At 40.3% G+C, this 12,878-nt stretch overlaps 1 protein-coding gene across 3 annotated transcripts in view; it reads left to right on the forward strand.

The window, feature by feature from the left end:
* ZFP64 (ZFP64 zinc finger protein) overlaps window positions 1–12,878 on the forward strand; it is a 69,244-nt gene that overhangs the window by 23,411 nt on the left and 32,955 nt on the right. For 2 of the 3 annotated variants that reach the window (XM_031433605.2, XM_031433606.2), the window contains exon 6: window positions 3,560–5,488. The exons of the other annotated variant lie outside the window; for it this stretch is intronic. In XM_031433605.2, the coding sequence (XP_031289465.1) occupies window positions 3,560–4,842 (1,283 nt within the window). In that variant the 3' untranslated portion in view covers window positions 4,843–5,488. Of the gene's footprint in view, window positions 1–3,559; window positions 5,489–12,878 lie in introns of those variants that run through there. 3 annotated transcript variants of the gene reach the window in all.

The raw sequence follows: 12,878 nt of genomic DNA on the forward strand, positions 1-12,878 counted from the left end.
ACTCTTCTGCCTAGAATTCATTTCTTTGCTCAAGTCCAAAATTCAGTGGGCATATTTTCTATCTTCTCAGTTACCACAGGTGATAGTTTTACCAAATGTTTGCCATTAAATAATGTGCACTGCCACTTTTCCAGCCTCTGCCTGCCACCAATCCCAAAGCCAACGCTGCATCTTTTAGTTTTCTGTTATGGCAGCCCTCTGTTTCTAGATGGAATATCTGTATCAGTTACCTGTTGTCACAGTAATGCAGTGTAACAAAAAACCCCCCAAAATCCTCAGTGGATGCAGCAACATGCCTTCTCTGTTCACACCTGGGGATCAGCTGGGTGACACCTGGGCAGAACTGATGATCTTCACTGGGCTCACTTACAAACCCGAGAATCTGTGGGCTGTGGGCTGGCCAGCCACTGGACTTGGCGGCAGTAATCCAGGTCTGTTCCACATCTGTCATCTGCCTCCTGGGATCGGAGGGCCAGGACAGGCTTGACCTTCTCATGGCGGTGCGTGACACAGGGCCAGCGAGCAAACCCCAATTCGCAAGCCCATTTCGAGCCATTGCTTGTAGCAAGTCTAGTTAACATACCATCGGCGAAATCCAATGACACGATCGAGTCTGTTTTCGGGGGTCATGGCAGGTCATCCTGCCCCTGTCAAGAGAGCATGTATAATTACATACGTGGCAGAGGCCATGGCTACAGGGAGGGATCAGAGGTGGGGAGGTTTGGGGACATTAATCTCCTATAGCAGGTTAAGACATTGGCATAACTGATACCCGTCTGACTTTCTTGAGAAATCTCCCCAGCCTAAGTTAGAGGCACTGAAGGATTTATTAGGGAAGTGATTCAGAATCATTTTGATTTATGAGGATAAACTTACCATTTATAGTAGCACCTTTAAGTTGATCTAGAAAGGCTGTTTTCTCTAAAAATGTAAGTGTGTGCCATTTATGACGTGTCTCCATGGAATGTTCATTTCCCTCTTATAAATCTGTGGCACTTATAAAATTTCACAAATTGTGAAATTAATAGGATTTTGTTTTTACCCTTCCATCGCTTTGTTCAACTGCATTGTCTTACTAGCAACTTAAACTTAAGAAAGATCTATCAGCTTAAATATGCCAGTTGCTTGCTCATTGAGCAACATGAAGTCCCCACCAGGTACCAGACACTGTGGGGATCAGGCGGTGGGCAGGGACGAGCATGGTCATTAGCTTTGGAGAGCTTACGGTCTAGTGGGAGTGCTGCTGACCAGTCTGCCTCATTGAAGACACAAATCCGTGGTTAAAAGGAAGAAGCAGAAGAAGATGAGGAGGAGGCTGATGACGAGATGTAAGCCCTTTGCTTTCATGTCAGAGAGCAACTCAGCTGCAAGATTTGGTCATCTGGTTGTTCTGCGTTTGACCTCTGCTGGTTGCTTTGAAAAAGAAAAACAAAAGACAAACAGATCACCAACCTGGGCAGTGATGGAACTGGAAGACCTAGTAGAACATTCTGGAGCAGAGACTCTTCCTCTGAGTCCACAGGCACCTCCACCCAGGGATCCATGAGTAGAATTTAGGAGGTTCGTAAACTTGGACGAGGAAAAAAATTACATCTTCATTTTCACTAACCTTCCTGAAATGTGATGTGTCCTTCAATTATGAAAATAGGCGTCCCATCTGATAACAGGGCATGTGAACTTGTCGCCAGTAGAAGTTGCAGCACTCTTTACAGCAAGTGATACATCAGAATATCGTTTACTCTCTCCTCTATTTAGAAATTATCGCAGTCACTCGACCCGCCGCTGGTGCTTGTTACTTAATGCATTAAAAAGCACACACATTGCCATATCACAATTTTTTTCTTTTAATTTTTAAAGTAATTTTCAATACAATTAGTTGCATTTGTATGCCTGTTGATTTTTATTTTGGTTTACTTTCTGCATTTAAACATTATCCTGAGAAAGGGTCCATGGATTTCACTAAACTGCCAAAAAGGGGTCCGTGGCATAAAAAAAGGTTAAGAACAACATTCTAAGGCAGAAGTCAACAAAGAGCCAGATGGTAGACACTTGAGGCTTGGCAGGCCATTCAGTGCCCGTCACGATTGCTCACCTCTGCTGTTGTAGCCTGAACGCAACCATCAACAATACAGAAATGGACGTGGCTGTGTTACAATAAAACTTTATTTACAAAAACAGGCTGTAGCTGGATTTGGCCGACAGTCTATATAGCTTACGGTTCCTTGTTCTAGAGTTTTGTGTGAATGATCTCGGGCATTGAGTCATACAAAGCATCGTTTAGTTTGGGGCTTCTCCATCTCCTAGAAGCTTGTTTAATTTGCTCCCTGCCATCTTTAATTGCATTTATTAAACAGCTCATTGTGATATTATAGGGCTTATACCAAAAGGCCGGGAACACCATCCCACTCTTGTGAGCGTATGGCCTAAGAAAGCAAACATCGCTCGTAGGTACAGGTGCTCACCTAGCATCTGAGAATAACCAGCTTTGGAATCAGCCTCGGTTCGAATCCAAGCTCTGGCGTGTCCTCCTGGGTGGCCGTGAACCAGTCATGTAGCCCTTCTAGACCTCAGTCTCCTCCTTTGTACAATAGTGTTGAGAATAATATTGATAACAGTATCCACCTCATGGGACGGTCAGGATCATCAGATGAGACCATTCCTGTGGAGCGCTCAACAGGGCGCCTGCCATCCCAGAAGAGACGGAAGAATCTTAGCGGCTGTTGTTTTTGCTTGCTTAAACACTGTTGCCACAGGCGGGGTCACCAATTTGCTTGAATTATCAGTGCCGTAGACGATTTGGACTTGGCATTCACTGAGGAAAATAAATTTGGAATATCATGTCCTTTCAGATGTTTGCAATTTCGCTTTTTCTGTTCATCTTTCACCAAACATGAATTTAAAAAAAAAAAAAGGAAAGAAATCAAGCAGCTGGATTTTGTAACTTCACAAGTAAAGAACACAGCTGGCAATGTGGGATAAATAAATTGTGCGCAATAAACACGTCTTTATTAATAAAAATCTGCATGAAGTATAAGCTGGGCATTTCAATCACTGTTAAAAAGAACACGCTGACGAGTGAGCCGGGAGCTGACTGACTTGAAAAATGTGCCCTTGAATCTGTTACAACATGTAACTCAATCAAAATCAACGGATTATGCAAAAAATATACAACTGAACGGTTCACTAGCAGAGTGGGCACGTTAACTGTAGGAACAATAGCTTGACTGTTTTGCAGAATATGCTAGGTGTATATTCGCAGATCTTATTTTATGGGGGACAGTTATTAAATAGCTTGATTTTCAGTCTCCGTCTTTCTCCTGGGAGACATCATTGTGGTCGTGCACCCAAGCCTGTGGTGGTGGTTTAGGTTTGGGAAAAGGAGAGAAGCCCCCCCACCCCACCCCTCTTTTTTTTTTCTCCCAGGGGCTGCTAGGAGCTGCAGTTAGAAGGTCTGCGCCCGCCTGCCTTGGTATAAAGCGATTTTCTGGTGTGTGCTTCGGGGGGATCCGCTGTGGTTGTTGCCTGCCTGTTCTTATCGAAACTCACCTTGTGTTGACAGGGGACGCCCCCTTCCAGTGCTGGCTCTGTAGCGCCAAGTTCAAAATCAGCTCGGACTTGAAAAGGCACATGCGCGTGCACTCGGGGGAGAAGCCTTTCAAGTGCGAGTTCTGCAACGTCCGCTGCACCATGAAGGGGAACCTCAAGTCGCACATCCGCATCAAGCACAGCGGCAACAGCTTCAAGTGTCCGCACTGCGACTTCCTGGGGGACAGCAAGGCCGCCCTGCGCAAGCACAGCCGCGCGCACCAGTCCGAGCACCCGGAGAAGTGCTCCGAGTGCAGCTACTCCTGCTCCAGCAAGGCCGCCCTGCGCATCCACGAGCGCATCCACTGCGCAGACCGCCCCTTCAAGTGCACTTACTGCAGCTTCGATACCAAGCAGCCCAGCAACCTGAGCAAGCACGTGAAGAAGTTCCACGGGGACGTGGTCAGGACCGAGGCCCTGGAGAGGAAGGACGCGGGCCGGCAGAGCAGCCGGCAGGTGGCCAGGCTGGACGCCAAGAAGACTTTCCACTGTGACAGGTGCGATGCCTCGTTCATGCGCGAGGACTCGCTCCGCAGCCACAAGCGGCAGCACAGTGAGTACAGCGAGAATAAGAACTCGGACGTGACCGTCCTGCAGTTCCAGATCGACCCCGGCAAGCAGCCCGCCGCGCCCCTCACCGTGGGGCACCTCCAGGTGCCCCTCCAGCCCAGCCAAGTGCCCCAGTTCAGCGAGGGCAGGGTCAAAATCATCGTCGGGCACCAAGTGCCCCAGGCAAACACCATCGTCCAGGCTGCGGCCGCCGCCGTGAACATCGTGCAACCGGCGCTGGTGGCCCAGAACCCAGAGGAACTGCAGGGGAACAGCCGGCTGCAGATCTTACGCCAGGTCAATCTGATCGCCCCGCCTCCGTCCTCGGGGTGTCCGAGCGAGGCGGCCGCGACGATGCCCCAGCCGGCTGTCCTGCTGACCACTCACGACCAGACAGACGGAGCCACTGTGCACCAGACTCTCATCCCCACGGCCCCGGGCGGCCCCCAGGAAGGCTCCGGCAACCAGACTTTCATCACCAGTTCGGGCATCACGTGCACTGACTTTGAAGGCCTGAACGCGCTGATTCAGGAGGGCACCGCTGAGGTGACCGTGGTCAGCGACGGAGGCCAGAGCATCGCCGTGCCCACCACGGCTCCGCCCATATTCTCCACCTCCCAGCAAGAGCTACCCAAGCAGACTTACTCCATCATCCAGGGAGGCACCCACCCAGCTTTGCTCTGTCCAGCAGATTCCATACCAGACTAGTGCCCATAAAACAAAAGAAAGGGGGAAGAAGAGGATGACCCCAAAAAAGTCAGAGATAGAATTCTGTAAGAGGTTTGCCCTCAACGTTTTTAAAGATCGTTGTGAAAACACCCCACCTCCGTAATAAATTGTAATTTTATACTGCTTACTATAATTTTTTTAACACTGTGGTAATTTCTAGACCACTTCTGAATCGCCGTGTTGCAACTGTTGTAGAACCTTAAACGCTACCAAGATGATTCCAATTATGGGTTGGAATTAAATGAATTGAGTAGTGAATATACTTACTTGCTTCCAGCTTGATTTCCCAACTCTAATAAAGAGTTTTTCCATCTCATTAAATTTGTGTAGTAGATGGTACTTTCCAGCCTCTGAAAATAACCCCCAGTGTTTGGGGTAATAGTGTTTTTAACACATGGATACAAATCTGTTGGCATGAAGGACCATTTTCTACACAATGTTACATGGATATTTGACCCCCCTCCCAAAAAAAAAGGTTAGTGCAAGTGAGAAAAAAAGGAATGGTTTCCTAATAAATTGATACATGGTTAAAATATACTGAATGTTAATGATTCTTTAGAGTAATGGTGTGATTTAGGTTATTGGGATGTGAATTATATAATTAAAGAGAACTTAAAGAAGCAAAGGTTTTTAGTCCTCTCTCATAAACAGTCTTACCTTTTTCACAGTCAAATCAAATATGCATGATACCTAAAGTGACCCAACTGTTTTGATTTTGAAACTTCAGGCTGACAAACCTAACATTTCTGTTTAGATGCAAACAGAATGCAAGTTCCTATTAACCTTTAGGACCGTTTTCTTGGATGCTGTTGTTTTAGATGTTAATATATGTGCAGTCCCAGGGACCAGACAAATGGGATTGGAAAAGTACCTAGTTTCTTTCAAAGCATAGGCTGTGTTGCGGTGACGGAAATTAAAATTTTTTTGTTTTGAATTGAAATACCGTGTGATCAGTAGGTGGCGCCAGAGAGTGAGCTAGAATTATTCACACTTATCTAAGGACCTGAACTAGGGCCGTAATCTCTGATTTCCAGCCTCTAGCGTGATCTGCAATTCATGATGGGCTCTTAATAAATACGGAATGAATGAAACATTCTCCCACAGAGCGACAGCAGGGATTGGTGAGGAGGGGAGGTTACTTTGTGACAAAAGCACATTTAAAATGTTGGGAGAATGCTCAGATGCATTTTTGCCAGAGTTGTCACCACTTTTACTTCCCTACACATAAACTTATTAAAATTCTCATGCAGGTAAGCTCACTTGTATATAAAGATACTGGGGTTTTTTGTTTGTTTGTTTTCCTTTTTTCTTTTGGTAATAACAAACTAAGAAAATAGGCAAAATGGTGATGCTGGAAACCTTGAGGGTTGCCTGTTGGAAATAGAAAATCAGCTTCCCTTAAGAAATATATAACAGGGCTCAGGCTGAATTTTGTCACCTTTCTTCCTTTGATCCCTAATGTTTGAACACAATTCTGATCATTTGCACGTCTTCTTTGTCAGGATTTCTTTATTTTCCTATCAGCAATGGTCATAATGCATCATTAACTGTGGTTTGGTAAGAAATCAGAAAAGCTTCAGCTTTTCTTTTTGTTAGTATTTTAGTTATTTCATCAATTTAGAATTATTGCTTGCCACTCTTTAGGAAACTATTTAGCTACTGAATTTTAGCTGGGAAACTTCTATTGTCAGGAACCTTGTGCTCTACATCTCACCCCCCTCCAAAGTGCCCCTTGTTTCAACATTTAAAGGATTTTTTTTCCTGATTATAAATGTAATGTGTATTCAAGATAGAAAATATGGAAACCATGTTACAAATCTTCCTTGATGTACCAGCGGGTTACATCTGATAAACCCATTGTAAATTGAAAATACCGTTAAGTCAAAAATGCATTTCATACACCTAACCTACAAAGCATCATAGCTTAGCCTCGCCTACCTTACACATGCTCAGAACACTTAACATTAGCCTACAGTTGGGCAAAATCATCTCACAGAAAGTCTGTTTTATAATACAGCATTGAGTATCTCATGCAGTTTGCTGAATTCTGTACTGAAAGTGAAAAGCGGGTGGATTGTAGGGGTACAGAATGCTTGTAACTGTACCGGTGTTTCACCCTCGTGATCCGTCAGGAGGGAGGGTCAGACCACAGATTGCTAGCCCAGGAAGAGACCAAAATTCACAGTATGGTTCCGTTGGATGTGTATCACTTTTGTACCACTGTAAAGTCAAAAAACCATAAATTGAGCCACCGTAAGTCAGAGACCACCTATCTGTATGTTATTAAGAAAACTTCAGAGTCCTTAATCATTTCACTACCCAGATGTAAGAACTGTGACCATTTTGATGGACTTCCTTCTGAGCTGCTTTTTTCTATGCTTGTGTGTTTTCTACTCCAGTTACAGAACTGGGGTTGAACTGAGCGTACTATTTTTGTATGCTATATTTCTCTTTATATCTTTTTATCTCCACCCAGATGCTGCCCTCCATGTATGCATACAATACACATACACATACATGCATTTTTGGATTTTTTTAACAAACTACAACAGTAAAACTTGTTCCTTGCAATAAACTATATATATATAATTGTACAAAAACTAAGCCAGAAATTTCCAGCCTATCCTCACCCCACCCTAAGTAAGGTCTCCTTGTTCATACCAAGATACATAGACCCAAAAGATAAACTGGAAAAGGTTTTTTCCTATTATTATACTAATTGTATCATACTATGTACATTTCTCTCTACCTTGCTCTTATTATTTCATTTATTAACAGTACCATGTGTCTGCCTAACTTTCTTCAAGTGAAAGCCAGAGTATGACTATACCATGTTTTATTCAACCATCTCTCTATTCATGGATATTTCCATTGTGTTTGTTTTTGTTTGCCATCACAAACTGCCACAGTAAACATCCCACATAATTCCTCCCATTCAGTTGCGCTTTTTTTTTCCCCCTTTCCACAGGTTTGATTCCCAAAGTCAATTTCAGCGAGTTTCCGTAATTTGTACTTGCATAGATTCAGAGGACTTTTTCAGAAGGATTATCTCGTCTGTGGTGTGGGGTCCAACCATCACCAATCCTGGGTGCTGTCCGTCTTTTGAAGTTTTGTCAGTGTGATGCGTGAAAATGGTGATCTGCTTTGTGCGTTTCCCAAGCTGGTGTTGGGATTTGCATCTGCGTGACATCTTTGCCTAGAATTGTTGATTTTTTTTTCTGTGAACTTTAAACTCATACTCATTTTTCTCCTTGGGTTCCTGGGCATCTGGGGTACAAACCCCATGTCTGTCACATAGTGCTGAGTTTTATCCTCTCTTATCTTTTGTCTTTTGACTTTCCTTATGGTGCTGCTTCCATGTAAAAATAACCATCTTTTTATGTAGTCAGATTCTTCTAGTGCTTTATTTGTGGCTCCTGTGTTTTCTAAGAAAGTCCTCCCTTCTCTTGAGGGTTTTTTCTCTAATATTTTCATTGTTATTTTCAGTGTTTGTTTTCAGTTATCACCTTACTGCAGCCGTAATTCATATTTATATATATGTGTGATACAGGAGTTTGGCTGCCCACATATACCATATACTGGTTAAGCAAAATATTATTTCCCTTGGAACTGAAATCTTAATTTCACCTCTAGATGAAGTTCCCAAGTATACTTAAATCTACTTCTGGAGTCCTTCTTTTGTCCCACTGATCTTTATATCTTCTCTGGTTTGCCAACATCACATATTTGATCATATTAGCATTAAGGTAAGCCTTAAGATCTTTTAGACTTGCAAAGCCTTTCTGTAGCTATTCTTTTCCAAAATTTCCCTAGCAATTCTTAGATACTCGTATTTCCAAATCAACTCTCACTTTGTCTAGTACCTCTCTCCCCTCCTCCCAAAAAAGAAAATCTTTTTGGATTTTGGTTAGAATTGCATCAATATAATTACATGAACTTATGAAAAGAATGACTTTTTAAAAAGTGTTCAATCTTCCACCCAAAAACTTTCATTTAAAGCCTGTTATAAACGTCATTCAATAAAATTACATAGTTCCCTTTATATATAGTCTATTCTTATTAAATAAAGCCTGTATTTTCTTGTTATTCTAAATCCTATTATAATTGTAAATAGGATTTTTTTTCATGTTAAAATAATTGTTTGTTGCAAACACAAAGAATAGCTATGATTGGTAATTCTGTCTGTATTGCACTACCTTAGGAAAAAACCTTATTGACAGTATTTATTAGATACCCTTGGTCTCTGATAAATATGACTTATGATGGTTATGATATAGTCACTTCATTCCTAGGTTGTCTTATCTCTTCCCTTGCAGCATTTCTTCTACTTATTTTGTTTTCACGTCCTATCACAATAGTCAAAACCTCCCAGCAATGTTGATAGAGCTGGAATTTCTAGTGCATCTCTAACTTTAACTTGAATGGCTTTAGAATTTCCCAATTTAATATAATATATGTTGTTCTTTTGGGTACAGTTTTTGGGTACTGTATACTTAAGTACTCTACTTCATTTTCATTTTCATATACTCCACTTCAATTTTCACTCAAGAGTTTTTATCAAGGTAGATTTATCAAGGTAGATTGCTGCTTATTGTCAAATATCTCTTCAATACCTTTTGACATAGGTATTTGGGGCTTGTACTTAAATATGTTGACACGTGAATTAGTGTAGGACATAGCCTGGTATTGAATCCCCTCATATTCCTGAAGCAAACTCTTGGTCATGTTGGATTATTCTTCTAATACATTCATTTACTAATATTTCACTTGAAATTTTTACAACTCTGTGTGTTAAGTGCAGTTGAGCACTGGTTTTCTTCTTTGCGCTCTGACTTTGCTTTTTTGTTGTAGGTTGTTGCTCTGAAAATAAAGTGAGGCTCTTTCCTTCTTTTCCAGGGACCAGCAATAGTTCCCTGTTTCAAGAGGTATCTATTTTCTGGGCTGATAGCCTTTTTCATTTTTTCCCATTTTTTCTGTAATTAACAGTCTATTTGGCTTTTATGTCTCAACCCAATGAATTTTGGTATTTTATATTTTGCAAAAGAAAAAATCACTCATTTTGCTGTAAATTTTCAAATCTGTAGACGTGTAATTCCACTTAACTTTTCTCCTAAAATTATTTTAGAATCTTTGGCATTTTTTTTTTCTGGTCTAACAACTTTCTTATTACCATTTTCTTTATTTTTTTTTTTTTTTTATTGTTTGTGGGTTTTGGGGTGGTTTTTTTTTTTTTTTTTTTTTGGATTTTCCATTGTCTCCTTAGGTAGTTTGCCAAGAGTTTACCTGTTCTGTCATTTATGTAAAAGTAAAGCGTTTTCTTTCATTTATTATTTCTCTACTCCTCCTCCATTTTATTAATTTCAGTACTCATTTTTTAACTTCATTAATTCTTTCCCCTGCTTTTCTTTCCATTTATTTGTTAGTCTAATTTCCTGTATTAAGTTCACTTATTTCCAGCCTTTAGTAATGAAAGCATTTAAAGTTGTATATTTTCTGGTATGACTTCATCTGTGTTAAAAGATCATTTTTTCAAAGTTAAACTCATGACTGTCATAAACTATCAAAGGAACGTGTGTTAGCAATTTTATGTAAGTCATCAGTTGATAAGGGGATCAGTAGGATGTTACAACAGGATCAAAGTAGAATTCAGTGAATCAGTACTCACACAGGCAATCAAGAATGCTGAAGTGAATTTACAGACAGATGCAAAACTGGTCACTGTCTGCAGGACAACCATCAATTGCATTCCACCCACAAAGTCTGTTTACATTCTTTTACGTTTTTTTGCATTATTATATGTTTCTATAACACACAAAGTTGTAAAATACCTCAGGTCTCTCACTGAAAGGCACTAACCTCTCCAGAACTAGATAACCCAGAGCTGGGATCTGACAGGATCTCCAGTCATCTTTTTTGCCTCTTTCAAGTTCTTTCAGAAATTTTCATGACATTCATATTTCTATAGATTTTTATATGAAGTGTCCTTCTTTCATAAATTTCTAGGTACTTTGTTATTTCAGTTTTAGGGTTGGTTGGTTTGGTGAGTCAGGGGGATAACATCCAAGGGTCGTATAAAGGTTTGTGAAACTATATTTTAGGTTTTGATTTCTGATATTAATGAGTTTTGATCTGAAGATACGGCCTGTGAAACATGTGCTCTGTGTAATTTATTAGTTTCCTTTCTGGTCACGTACATGACCAGTTTTGCAGGTGTTTGGTGGTCTGTGAGTCAAGCACGTTGACGTTGTTACTCAGATTATCTAAACCCCTCTTAGTTTTTGTCTATTTGATAAACTTTGAAAGAAGTATTTTTAAACTTTTCACTATGGTTGTGTTTTTTTAATCAAGCTTTCTCTGTATTACTAGGGTGTTTTATTTTATTATATTTTGCTGTATGTTGTTTGATGCATATAAGTATGTGACTATTACATGTTCTTTGTCAATTTTACATTTTGTCCTTCAGTCTATGCCTGATCTTTTCATTGAATAGCTTTTGGCCTTAAGTTCCACTTTATTTCATAGCAATATTCGAAGTCTTCTAAGTCTTCTTTTATATTATTACATTTGCCTGGTTTACCTGTGCCCACTCTGTTGTTTAATATGTTTCTTTATCAGCTTCTCTTTATCTTCTGTAGGAAAATTCAAAACGTTTGCATTTATCAAGGGACATACACTTCGTATGACTCATTTCTTATTTAATAGTTACTATTTATAAAGCTTTGTGATTTTCTCCTTTTTCCTTTCTAACTTTCCGCTTGGCTCTTGAAAGTTCTTATGTATGTCTCTATTCTTTCTAAACTTTAGCAATTATCTTTAAATTAATTCCTCTAGCGCTATATCAAATATCAGTATTAACCAGGCCCCAGTCTTCCATTAAAGAGTCTCCTGCTCCTAAGAGGAGGCCGTTGGACTCTTTCTACAACCCCCTCTCTCCGCATGCTGAGTTTTGCTGAGGTAGCTTGCAAGTTTATTTCCAGGCTTTCATTAAGTGTCCTACAGTGTGTCTCTTACATTATGATTCCCAAATTGCCACCATCCATTTTGATTTAACCAAAAATTATAACGTTCATTTTTCGCCATAGTTCCTTATGCTCTTTTTCCTCTATTTCATGTCTTCACTCTGATTTTATCCTTATTCCATTAATTTCTTACATATATTTCTCAGAAAGGGCACATAGATTGGTATTTCTTCTATCCTAGCAGACGAATGATACCTTTGGACAGAGGATTGTTTTCTCTTCAGTAATCTTTAAGTCCTGTTCTCGTGGAGATGGAAAATTTGATACAGATTTGATCCAGTTCTCAGATGCCCTAGCTCCAGTGACCAGCAACGTGGGAACAAAATGGCAGTGTTGCCAGGGAAAAAAAAAAAACACTGGGAGGGCTCACCTCAGCCAATCAGGTTGAAAGAACCGGTCTCTGAGGTTTCCAGAGCAGAGGGAGGGGATTGAAAAATGGGAAACATTACTCATCTTGAACATTTTTTGTTCTTCATTTCATCCTACTACTCAGTAACAAAATTATGGTTATAAAAATTGGGGCTTACGTTTTTTTGTTCCCTGTAACCATAGGGCTCCAAGCTTTAAACATTTCTTTCACATCAAATTATCACCAGAAACAATTTTTTGTTGTTGTTATATTGTAAACAACATAAATATGTGATACATTTTGATAAATAATTAAAATAAGCAAAAATGTGCTGGTAATGTATATATCTTAATGAAGTAGGCCTAGTTTTTAATCAGCTTATATATCTGCGATGATTATGACTTAAAAAAAAATGTTTTACATACTGCTAGAATGAGATACAGGTCAGTTTCAGTTAGAGTCCCAATTTTCTTTTATATTGATGTGATCTCTGAGAAGTCTCATTCGCATAAATAAGGATACGGAAATAGAAAGTGTATTGTTACAGCAATGCTTCTCAATTAGTGTGATTCCTTCTGAGTTAAATACCAGAAAATCATACAAGGATCAATCATAATTAATTGGGTCCATTTTGTTGAAAGCAAAGA

The sequence above is a fragment of the Camelus dromedarius genome, chromosome 18 (genome assembly GCF_036321535.1).
Source record: "Camelus dromedarius isolate mCamDro1 chromosome 18, mCamDro1.pat, whole genome shotgun sequence".
NCBI lineage: Eukaryota > Metazoa > Chordata > Mammalia > Artiodactyla > Camelidae > Camelus > Camelus dromedarius.